This window comes from Doryrhamphus excisus, chromosome 13 (genome assembly GCF_030265055.1).
Source record: "Doryrhamphus excisus isolate RoL2022-K1 chromosome 13, RoL_Dexc_1.0, whole genome shotgun sequence".
In the NCBI taxonomy this organism is placed as follows: Eukaryota; Metazoa; Chordata; class Actinopteri; order Syngnathiformes; family Syngnathidae; genus Doryrhamphus; species Doryrhamphus excisus.
Window position 1 is genome coordinate 16,481,596 of NC_080478.1, and position 12,650 is coordinate 16,494,245.

The 12,650-nt window shown below is 42.5% G+C and overlaps 1 protein-coding gene across 6 annotated transcripts in view; it reads left to right on the plus strand.

Moving 5' to 3' along the window:
• Positions 1 to 12,650, plus strand: part of eml5 (EMAP like 5) — a 45,384-nt gene that overhangs the window by 17,453 nt on the left and 15,281 nt on the right. For 3 of the 6 annotated variants that reach the window (XM_058090512.1, XM_058090515.1, XM_058090517.1), the window contains exons 5-17: positions 1,818 to 2,003; positions 3,739 to 3,874; positions 4,025 to 4,048; positions 6,059 to 6,260; positions 7,521 to 7,658; positions 7,749 to 8,005; positions 8,081 to 8,293; positions 8,372 to 8,539; positions 9,949 to 10,055; positions 10,125 to 10,243; positions 10,332 to 10,518; positions 11,381 to 11,486; positions 12,369 to 12,462. In XM_058090512.1, coding sequence (XP_057946495.1) covers positions 1,818 to 2,003; positions 3,739 to 3,874; positions 4,025 to 4,048; positions 6,059 to 6,260; positions 7,521 to 7,658; positions 7,749 to 8,005; positions 8,081 to 8,293; positions 8,372 to 8,539; positions 9,949 to 10,055; positions 10,125 to 10,243; positions 10,332 to 10,518; positions 11,381 to 11,486; positions 12,369 to 12,462 — 1,937 coding nt within the window. The remainder of the gene's footprint in view (positions 1 to 1,817; positions 2,004 to 3,738; positions 3,875 to 4,024; positions 4,049 to 6,058; positions 6,261 to 7,520; positions 7,659 to 7,748; positions 8,006 to 8,080; positions 8,294 to 8,371; positions 8,540 to 9,948; positions 10,056 to 10,124; positions 10,244 to 10,331; positions 10,519 to 11,380; positions 11,487 to 12,368; positions 12,463 to 12,650) is intronic. The other 3 variants (XM_058090514.1, XM_058090516.1, XM_058090513.1) reach the window with 2 other exon arrangements.

The following is a 12,650-nucleotide window of genomic DNA, read 5'->3' on the forward strand; positions in this document are numbered from 1 at the left end:
TCTTTGACAAGGTTGATAAGATCGGTTTCTCTTCAGTATAAGGATGGTCCAATCACTGCTCTCCAAGAATTAAGGAAATTGACGCAGAACCCCGGTCGGTCCATCGGTGCCTGCTTAATTTTCATCACTTTTCTTGTCTGTATCATGCTAGGTGAGGCTGGGCCACATCAGGTTTAAAATAAATAAATACATAAATAAATAAAAACCGCATTTATTAAAAACAGAAAAAAACAAATAAAAAAACTGTCTTCAATGCTTTTGCTTCTGCTATACCCTACACTTTTTCAGTGCTTTGGTTCCGGTTTTCCACAAGAAAAGCTCTGATAAAACATCCCGCTGTTCTCAAATATCTTAATTTTTATTTAATTCATGAAATAAGATATAACAAATAAATTAACAAATCAAAATAAAGAAAATAGATCAATCAATCAATAATAAATAAATAAAATAATAATAAAATAGCAAATAAAAAACAAAAATAAAAACGAAACCATATATAGTTGGTGGGTCGACAAATTATTTTTTTCAGATTAAAATGAACAAAGCATTATTAGAGCCCTGTAGACATGACAAAACACGACTATAGTCACATTTATACTTTTTTTATTTACAACATATTGCGCAACTGCAGGGTCTTGAGACACATGCTAACTCGCAAACTAGAGCGCTAGCGACCTAAACGGTAGCCTTCAAGTTTTTTCCTTTAAACTTAAATAGCCAAAAGCTTACCACTTCCACACGGATTGGGAGGATAACTATTAACAGTTATTTAACCTTTAACATGAACATTAATCAAACGTAATAATTTTTTCTGGGTACATGATACCATACAGCATCCATATCAAACTTGCGCGGGCCGCACTAACATTAAACTTTCATATCAAGGCGGGGGCCTCAAACTAGTGTCCTGCGGGCCACATTTGGCCCGCGGGCCGCGTGTTTGAGACCCCTGCCATACAGCATCCATGTCAAACTCGCACATTAAACTTTCATATCAAGGTGGGGGTCTCAAAGTAGCGTCCCGGGGGCCGCATTTGACACGCGGGCTGCGAGTTTGAGTCCTCCGATTTTAATACTTTAGTCCACAGTACAGGGCAGGATGAGAATCAAATGTTGGGGACAGGAACTTTGATGATCCTTGTCTGAGGTTAATTGGACTCGTTAACATGTTAGCATGTCACATGTTTCAGTCAAGAGGCAAGGTAATCGGCGTTGTCAATCAGATTTGTCACAACCGATTCCTTCTGTTGATGAATAAAACGTCACACTGAGCAATATCATCCATCTTGAACATTTTCTATCATTTCCCTCCTGCCTGTCCAGCGATGAGCGTGCGCGTATGAGTTTTCGCTCGTCGACATCCATGTCTCAGCATTTGATAGGCTCATTGTGATCTTATCTCTATGCAGACAGGGCGCTTCCCCTTTCGCTCTCACCGCCCGTGTTTGATGGATTCAGCCCTCAGACAAGGCTGTGCCCGTGCATCCCAATGACCTTGCTTATAAATAATGAGCTAGCTGGCGTCTGTGCGTGCATGGGTGCCTGTCTCTGTGCATGCTGATCAGGTGGTTACAGCACCCGCTCGCACATGTGGGGCGGATATTTTGTATTTGACTTTGGTGTCTTTCAAGGTGGCTGATATTCTTGGCTGCGAATGTATGTGTGTGTGTCGAGCCGTACAGTGTTTATGATTTATGATCACGTCGTTGTACCCAAACACTCCATAATTGTCCACTTGCTGTCACAACAGGATTACACAGGGGGATTATTATTAGCCACCGCTACGCTCTTTCACTCTCTTACGTTTGTGTTTGCAGTTCTGGAGCTTATGCGGTAATGCTCTCACACCCAAACGTGGCGTTTTCGGCAAAACGGGGGATCTCCAAACAATCCTATGCTTGGCCTGCGCCAAGGATGAGGTGACGTATTCGGGTGCGTTGAACGGAGATATCTATGTGTGGAAAGGCATCAACCTGATGAGGACGGTGCAGGGAGCTCATGGGGTAAGTTTGAAGCAAACAATTCTTTGTGCACAAAAAAAAAAAAATAACAGTGACGCACACATGCCGGCTTGCTCAATAGAGAAGGATCAGTCTTTTGCTACACGGGATTAAATTTATCTATGAGATCAACAGCTTTGTTAGGGAACGGGAGGATGGGGGAGGGGATAATAACTACAGTACATGCTGATTCCTGATTTTCGTACCACCAAATGTCTCACCGGGGATCCCACAGCATGCCTCTCTTAAGACTCGGACAAACACTCTTAAAAATGCTGGGTTGTTTTATTTTTACCCAACCGCTGGGTTGAGCCTGTTGGGTCATTTAATTGGGTAATTTTTTATTGAATTGGGTATTCTGGGTTATCTCTGTTATTTGCTGCTGGGTTGTGATTTCCATTTTGTAAAAAAAAAAAAAAAAAAATTATATATATATATATATGTGGTTTATTGGCAACCCAATTTCCTGGGTTGAAATAACCCAGCAGTGTAGTAAATATGAACCCAGTGTTGGGTCATATGAACAACCCAATGAACAACCCAATTGTTGGGTTAAGATAACCAACCCAACTTGTTGGGTTAAAATAATCCAACGCGAGGTCATGTCCAATATTTAACCAGCGCTGGGTTGTTTTTTTGACCCAACCGCTGGGTTGAGCCTGTTGGGTCATTTAATTGGGTAATTTTTTTTATTGAATTGGGTATTCTGAGAACCCAATTCACTGGGTTATCTCTGTTATTTGCTGCTGGGTTGTGATTTCCATTAGGTAAAAAAAAAATAAAAATAAAAATAAAAAAATTATATATATATATACACATACATATACAGTAAACCTCGCATATATCAGATTCAATTGTTCCCACTGGTTTTGTCCGATATAAGCGAAATCCGTTATATGCGTATACTGGAAAATGTCCGTTTTACGCATATATCGGATTTATATCCGGTATATGCGTAAATCGGATTTTATCCGTTATAAAAAGGCACTTCCTTGACTATGTTTCCAATGTACCTGGACGCGCAGGCAACGCTGCAAACGCTGCAAATGACGTCATATAGTGGCCTGTCACGATTCGGCGAATCGGAGCGCCACGATGCGGCCATCCGATATATGCGAGGGAAATTTAATGGAAATGCATTGGAACGGGACTGGAGATTTTGTCCGAAATAGGCGAAATCCGTTATAAAAAATCCGATATATGCAATGAATTTTTATTGGAAATGCATTACAGAAAAATCGGTTCAATCTGTCCGTTGTGAGCGAATTTCCGATATATCCGAGTCCGATATATCCGAGGTTTACTGTATATGGTATATTGGCAACCCAACTTGCTGGGTTGAAATAACCCAGCCGTGTAGTAAATATGAACCCAGTGTTGGGTCATATGAACAACCAAATGAACAACCCAATTGTTGGGTTAAGATAACCAACCCAACTTGTTGGGTTGTTTGGTTGGTCCAATATTTAACCAGCGCTGGGTTGGGAAACAACCCATATTGGGTTGTTTTTAACCCAGCATTTTTAAGAGTGAAGAAGGCCATGGGCAGAGCTTTTCCAGCGATAACAACATAGCACCTCCTGCTCCTCCAGAGCTCACAGTGTGATGTTAAGGCCACAGTAGCAGATAGCTGTGAAGTCCTTGCTAAACAGTCACATTTGCAGCACAGAACCGGTCCTGTCATCGCTCATTTATCGCACACTAACAGCCTGTCATTTTTTTTTTTTTTTTATTCCAGTCAGGGATTTTCAGCATGAACGCTTGTGAAGAGGGTTTCGCCACCGGGGGCAGAGATGGTTGCGTCCGCCTGTGGGATCTCAACTTCAAACCAATTACTGTCATTGATCTCAGGGAAACAGACCAAGGATATAAAGGTGATGTCAAACTGCCTACACTCAGTAAAGGTTATAGGTCAAGTTAGGCTCATTCCATCTAAAAACAAAAGTCATTATTTTCTGTTTTCCTACTAATATTTCCTTTCTTCTTTCCTCCATTTCTTTACTTTCTTATCTCGGACCAAACAGTAGCTAGAGGTGAAAATAGCAGAGGTGGGTAATGTGTTACAGGGTGGATTTAAAAACCGTGTCAGTCTGTTTGTAGCCGTCCCCCGTATTGTTAGTCCTACTTTATGTCATACTGTCATAAAAGTATAGCATATATAAGTATTGCATATTAGCTTGACAACATCTAAGTTGTGGCGTCATATGTAGTGGAACCTCCAAGGTCAAACACGATGCATTCTGGCAGGCTGGTCAACTTCAAATTTGGTTTCATTGTATTTCAAAATTATTTTTGCCAATTAATTTTTGTCGCTAATAATGGACCTTGAAATAATCAATTCAAGAGTCAAATTGTGAAATAGAAGTTGCATAAAAATATAATTGGTAGTCTTTTTGGCTTCACGTATCAAGCTCAGTTTTTATGCTAGATGCACTTCCTGATAGAATGCTCCCATTTATCCGGGCTATAAACAAGTACTGGGGGGGGGGGGGGCTCCAGTGGGTGGATGGTCCTGTACCACTACTCTACCAATGGCACTGAAAAATAACTAAATTATAATACAATTAGGGGCTGCACGGTGGTCGAGTGGTTAGCACGCAGACCTCACAGCTAGAGATGTGGGTTCAATTCCACCCTCGGCCATCTCTGTGTGGAGTTTGCATGTTCTCCCAGTGCATGCGTGGGTTTTCTCTGGGTACTCCGGTTTCCTCCCACATTCCAAAAACATGCTAGGTTAATTGGCCACTCCAAATTGTCCATAGGTATGAATGTGAGTGTGAATGGTTGTTTGACTTCCAATACTATTGCAGACCTGCCAGGATGTACTGTATATGCATCCAATTTGACTCTTTATATATGAGATATTATATATAATTATATATAATTTGACTCTTTAATATGCTTGTATGCTTCACTGCCCTCCATTTTGTTGCATTTTGTTTCGGTTATGAGTTAGTCTGTACAATACAGATAAATAAATAGACTCCAAATTGTCCATAGGTATGAATGTGAGTGTGAATGCTTGTTTGTCTATATGTGCCCTGTGATTGGCTGGCGACCAGTCCAGGGTGTACCCCGCCTCTCGCCTGAAGACAGCTGGGATAGGCTCCAGCACTCCCGTGACACTCGTGAGAATAAGCGACAGAAAATGAATGAATGAATAATACAATTGGCAGGTGAGGCAGAACCATGATGAAAAAACACTAATAATTAAACAAGTATTAATATTTGTCCATTAAACTGTGTTATAAATGTATTTTCTGTATGATTCAAGTTGCTTTTAAAAATAATTTAAGTGATAATTTGCACATTTTCTCATCAAATTCAGGGCAAAAGAGTTTTATTGCAATTTCTGTATGTCAGCATGTTGCTGATATATAATGTTTGCTGAAAAAAATCTCTTTACAACCCTTATGTCTTTTAACGTAAGTGTGACATCATTGATCTTGCAAACAAGACTGAATTTTATTCAGAGAAATGTCATACACTGCGATAATAATAATAATAATACATTTTATTTGTATAGCGCTTTTCAAAATACTCAAAGACACTTTACAGAAGAATGGAGTTGAATAAAGCAAGTAAACAGAGCAAAAGATACATTAAAATACAACATTCATTCGTTAATACACAGTTAAAACATGAGTAAAAGCGGGGCGGGGCACAGCAGTCAGATATAAAAAGTTTAGATATTAAAAACAGATTTAAAGAGGGGGGTTTTTAGTTGTTTTTTTTAAACAGGGAAGGTCAGGGCAAGCACGGAGTGAATGGGGCAAAGAGTTCCAGAGATGATGAGAGATGCCGAAGTAAATGGGACTAAAAAGTATTTTAAAACACAATTTTTAACAAAAGCAAAGTGTCTTGAAGTCCAACAATCCGACTTTGCAGGTTCTACTCTATTAGTATTCCTGTTAAACCTTATTATCCTTATTAAGTAGCCACATCACGGCGATTTAAACATCCCGTAATCATCTTTTATGTCGTGTTGCTGAATGGATTTCAGCTGGTCTTAAAATATGTTTTGCTGAATTTCTCCTGCTGTGTGTTTGTGTGGCCAGGGCTGTCTGTGCGTAGTGTGTGCTGGCGGGGGGACCACATCCTGGTGGGCACGCAGGATAGCGAGATCTTCGAGGTGGTAGTCCACGACCGCAACAAACCTTTCCTCATCATGCAGGGTCATTGCGAGGGCGAACTATGGGCGCTGGCCGTGCACCCCACTAAGCCTTTGGCCATGACGGGCAGCGACGACCGCTCAGTCAGGTGATGGTTATTAGATGTTATTGCATTATTATATCAATATTTTAGTTTCTAGGAATATAGGTGTTGTCTCGAGGTGATATTACAAAAAATGAGTAATATCAGATTATATTAACACTCCACACTCCAGCCATGTGGCAGTAAAAAAAAACATTACAGCTGAGTGCAAAACTTGCCATGCACATGTTTCCGGTGATGTCACAGAAATGGGAAAGTTTAATTCCACAAAACACATCGGAATCACACAGGAAACTCTCACGGGTTGGCAAAAAAGGCATTAGCTGTAACAAAAAAGAGCGAGCCCCTGTCCGTGGTGAGTTTAAACGTTTCCATCAACAACTCGAATACTTGCTATATTATTCCAGGCGCCACCGCACCCTGGTCCACCGCCCTACAGAGGTCCGCCCTGCATGTCGACCCACATGTTCCCACTGCACTGGGCACGGCACGGCACATTTTGTGTTTGTCCGCCATGACGCGCACCGTGGGCCTTTACGCCCACCCTATGACGGACCATACAGGGTCCTGGAGCACGGTGACAAGTATTTTGTTTTGGACATGGGTGGCTGACGGGATACTGTCTCAGTGGACCGACTGAAGGTTGCGCTGGTGGACGGCACCCAACCCCTGACACTGGCGGAGCCCCCTCGCCGGGGTAGGCCGGGGCAGGCGTGCTGACCCCCGCATCCCCTTCACCACACCCTTCTCCCCTGCCGCAAGCAGTGCGCACACGGCGGGGCCGTGCGGTTGTCCCCGCACGCACGGACGATTTTGACTATGGGTGAATTCTGGGGGGGGCTTATGTAGTGGTAGGCTACCGGGACATAATTCACCCTGGAACGATAGATAGGGGAGGGGTTGCCACCCGGAGGGGTGGGCGCAAGGGACGGGGGTTTTCCGCTTCCTGTTGTGGTTGAGAGACGGGGCTTTCATGTCTTACGAGTGCAAGTTAATATTTGCAAGAAAAATAAAGTTTTCTCCCAAATTTGACACTCCACCTCAGACTGCTCTGTGTACTGTACTGTACTGTACTGTACTGTACTGTGTACTGTGTATTGTACTCTGTGTGAGTAATATCACAATATCGGTATTGTATTGGAAGAACAACAAAAAAACACACATATATATGTGTAAATAAACAGTGAAGAGAGCCAAATAATATTAATCAGTATTGATCTGATACTGATACTACCCTTGATATTGATACATGGATTGATCTAGTAATTTCATCCCAACTTTTCTCATATTTTTCCTCCTCCATAGGATATGGAGCCTCATAGATCATGCACTAATAGCACGCTGTAACATGGAGGAGCCCATCCGCTGTGCAGCTGTCAGCACTGACGGTATTCATTTGGCCCTAGGAATGAAGGATGGCTCATTCACTGTCCTCAGAGTCAGGCAAGTACACAACGCAATGAAAGGCTGTGAAAGTTTTACATCTCTTACAATTTATACTTCATTCAACCCTTTTTTTTTGCTTACCTCCAGAGATATGACTGAAGTGGTCCACATCAAGGACAGAAAAGAGGCTATACATGAGCTGAAGTACTCCCCTGATGGCGCCCATTTGGCTGTCGGCTCCAATGACAACTCGGTGGACATTTACGGTGTGGTGCAGCGGTACAAGAAAGTCGGCGAGTGCATTGGATCCAATAGCTTCATTACACACATGGACTGGTCCACCGATAGCAAGTTCTTGCAGACAAACGATGGCAGCGTCAGGAGGCTGTTTTATAGGATGCCAAGTAAGCTTCATCGTACAAATGATGCTAATTCAAAAGCCCAAATATTAATTTCTGTCTTATTTGTCCTTTGATGAGGTGGTAAGGAAGTGACCAACAGGGAGGAGCTGAAGCTGGTGCAGTGGGCGTCGTGGACATGTGTGCTAGGCCCTGAAGTGAACGGAATATGGCCCAAGTACTCGGATATCAATGATATCAACTCAGTGGACGCCAACTTTAACAACCAAGTCTTAGTAACAGCAGACGACTACGGATTAGTCAAACTTTTACGATATCCGTGTATTAAAAAAGGTAACAAAAACACAGCTTTAGTTACTGTTAGCGTCATCCATTGATACGGCATTCATGTTATATTTTTATTCATTTTAGGTGCAAAATGTAAAAAATATTTCGGTCACTCGGCACATATAACTAATGCCAGATGGTCACATGACTACCAGTGGGTTATAACAATCGGCGGAGCGGATCACTCCGTGTTCCAGTGGAAGTTTGTTCCTGAGAGAAAGTCAAAAGAAGCTCTGCACATTGCACCACAAGGTAATTTGATCTTTTTTTCTCACTGCTAAACTTCAGGAAAAAAAAAAAGCTACCACTTCCACACATGATGGGAGGAGAACTTTTTTTCACTCTATCGTGGCAGACATGCCATGGCTGACTTCATGACCTCATGCAGTGTTGAGGGTGGAATTGAACTCGGGTCTCCTAGCTGTGAGGTCTGTGTGCTAACCACTCATCCACCATGCAGCCTTCCTTTAAACCAGCTTCTCAATTAAATGTGTACATGTTGGAGTTCAATCCCACCCTCGGCCATCTCTGTGTGGAGTTTGCATGTTCTCCCGTGCATGCGTGGGTTTTCTCCGGGTACTCCGGTTTCCTCCCACATTCCAAAAACATGCTAGGTTAATTAGCGACTCCAAATTGTCCATAGGTATGAATGTGAGTGTGAATGGTTGTTTGTCTATATGTGCCCTGTGATTGGCTGGCAACCAGTCCAGGGTGTACCCCGCCTCTCGCCCCAAGACAGCTGGGATAGGCTCCAGCAGCCCTCGTGAGGATAAGCAGTAGAAAATGAATGAATGAATGAATGATAGATATCAAGGCTGCAAGGTGGACTAGTGGTTCGCACGCAGGCCTCGCAGCTAGGAGACCCGAGTTCAATTCCACCCTCGGCCAGCTCTGTGTGGAGTTTGCATGTTCTCCCCGTGCATGCGTGGGTTTTCTCCGGGTACTCCGGTTTCCTCCCACATTCCAAAAACATGCTAGGTTAATTGGCGACTCCAAATTGTCCATAGGTATGAATGTGAGTGTGAATGGTTGTTTGTCTATATGTGCCCTGTGATTGGCTGGCGACCAGTTCACGGGTGTACCCCGCCTCTCGCCCGAAGACAGCTGGTATAGGCTCCAGCACCCGCTGCGACCCTTGTGAGGATAAGCGGTCGAAAATGAATGAATGTTGACAGTTTCCCCCGGTCCCCCCAGGGGGGCCCCGCCCTACTACTGCTCTAAACCTAGAGACATGTTGTTTCCAACAGCACTTCTCCCACTATTCTAATGGTCCTCGTGTGTTAAACCATCATACTAAATGCTCCCCGTTTCACAATATTTAAAACACAACAACACAAAGCTTGGAAAGTATAATTGCATTGTCATTCCCATAGTCATTATTTTTCCAGAGAACTGTAAAACAACCCCCCCTCTCCCCCACCAACAACCTTTCCTTTTCATTTTCCTAATGGACACGTTGTGAGAAGCTGTTTTTAGCTCCCAGTCCAGCTTATTGCCTTTTCTTGGCCCAGCATCACAGTGCAGCACCAGCATTTTTAATCATTTGGTTTGGCTGCTAAATAGAACGGGAAACAGTACTGTATGAATTCTATTCATACAGTGGCTTCATATAATGGCTTTTTAAGGTTGTGATGTGATGTAAACCTTATTTCTGTTCCCAGAGACATTAGCGGACTCTAACAGCGAAGAATCAGACTCTGATCAGTCAGATGTACCTGAAATGGACTCGGAAATTGAGCAGGAGACGCAGCTCACATATAGACGACAGGTGACAGGTTGTTTTTGTTGTTTTTGTTTTTTTTTATCAAACATTTCACACTTCTCTCCATGAATTCAGGTTTATAAAGAAGACCTACCTCAGCTCAAAGAGCAGTGTAAAGAGAAACATCGAGCAACAGCAATGAAAAAACGAGAGCGGGCACCTGGGAGTGGCTTGAAGCTGCACTTTATTCATGGGTGAGCCGGCTCAATAATATGATGAACAAGGACAAACAAGGGGAGGGAATTTTCTCCAAGAAACATGTCTGTGTTGTTTTTTTTACAGCTACAGGGGCTATGACTGCAGAAGTAATCTGTTCTACACCCAGACCGGTGAGATCGTCTACCATGTGGCTGCCGTTGGGATTGTGTACAACAGACAGCAGAACTCCCAGCGTTTTTACATGGGTCATGATGATGATATTCTCTGTTTGGCTATCCATCCCCTAAAGGACTTCGTAGCGACAGGCCAGGTAAGGTACCCTCTAGCGCAGGGGTCTCAAACTCAATTTACTTGGGGGCCACTGGAGCTCGGGTCTGGGTGAGACTGGGCCGCATCAGGTTTTCCAAAAAAAAAAAAAAACGCATTTATTAAAAACAAAAAAAATGTAAAAACTTCGCTTTGGTTCCAAATTTCTACAATAAAAGCTCTGATAAAACATTCCACTGTTCTCAAAAATCTTACTTTTTATTTTTCTGCACAAAATAAGATGAAAAATAAATAAACAAATCAAGAATAAAGAAAATCAATCAGTAATAAATACATAAATATAATAATAATAATAAAACTACAAATAATAAAAACTTAAGAAACCACATATAGTTGGTGGGTAGACAAATGATTTTTTTCAGATTAAAATGAACAAAGCATTATTAGAGCCCTGTAGACATGACAAAACACGACTATAGTCACATTTATACTCTTTTTATTTACAACATATTGCGCAACTGCAGGGTCTTGAGACACATGCTAACTCGCAAACTAGAGAGCTAGCGACCTAAACTTTAGCCTTCAAGTTTTTTCCTTTAAACTTAAATAGCCAAAAACTCACCACTTCCACACGGATAGGGAGGATAACTATTAACAGTTATTTAACCTTTAACATGAACATTAATCAAACGTAATAATTTTTTTCTGGGTACATGATACCATACAGCATCCATATCAAACTTGCGCGGGCCGCACTAACATTAAACTTTCATATCAAGGCGGGGGCCTCAAACTAGTGTCCTGCGGGCCACATTTGGCCCACGGGCCGCATGTTTGAGACCCCCGCTCTAGCATAAAGACACCGAACTGTTATCTTTTCATTCAAATGATTTATGCCTGTTCAGGTTGGCCGAGATGCCTCCATCCACATATGGGACACAGAAACCTTAAAACCGATGTCTGTGTTGAAGGGTTTCCACCAGCTTGGAGTGTGCACTTTGGATTTTTCAGGTAACATTTGAAATATTCAAATATTTATGTTTGTAAAAAAAATGCTTGCATGATTAGATAATATTAAAGTTCAAAAGATTACATGTGGTACAAATTTGATGTCAAAATTGAAACAACAAATATAACATGGAGACCCGAGTTCGATTCCACCCTCGGTTATCTCTGTGTGGAGTTTGCATGTTCTCCCCGTGCATGCGTGGGTTTTCTCCGGGTATTCCGGTTTCTTCCCACATTCCAAAAACATGCTTGGTTAATTGACGACTCCAAATTGTCCATAGGTATGAATGTGAGTGTGAATGGTTGTTTGTCTATATGTGCCCTGTGATTGGCTGGCGACCAGTCCAGGGTGTACCCTGCCTTTCACCCAAAGACAGCTGGGATAGGCTCCAGCACCCCCGTGACCCTCGTGAGGAAAAAGCAGTAGAAAATGAATTTATGAATGTGAGTGTGAATGGTTGTTTGACTTCCAATACTGTTGCAGACCTGCCAGCGTGTACTGTATCTGCTCAGCATTAAATTTGACTCTTTAATACGCTTGTATGCTTCACTGCCCTCCATTTTGTTTCGATTTTGAGTTAGTCTGTACAATACAGATAAATAAATAGACTCCAAATTGTCCATAGGTATGAATGTGAGTGTGAATGGTTGTTTGTCTATATGTGCCCTGTGATTGGCTGGCCACCAGTCCAGGGTGTACCCCGCCTCTCGCCTAAAGAAAGCTGGGATAGGCTCCAGCACCTCCGTGACCCTTGTGACTATAAGCGGTAGAAAATGAATGAATGAATGAATGAAATATAACATGGGATTTATGTCGTATGTCCTATGTATCAGTCCATTACCATACATGAAGCCAATGAAAAAGGTTTGATTTCCTCTCCACAGCGGATGGAAAGCGTCTGGCCTCGGTGGGCCTGGATGACAATCACACCATCGTGCTGTGGGACTGGAGAAAAGGGGAAAAACTCTCGGCCATGTGGTGAGTGCACTGAAGCTCTCCCATCCAGAAACCGAGAGATCTTTGACAGACCTTTGTGTTAATTCTTAGGATCATTGGAACTTCTCTCTTTAAATATGGACTAATAAATGAGGATTAAATTGAAGCCACTTTGCAGTGTAGGGCTGACAGTATGATTCATGGTAAGGAGAGGGAAGAATGGGGAATTG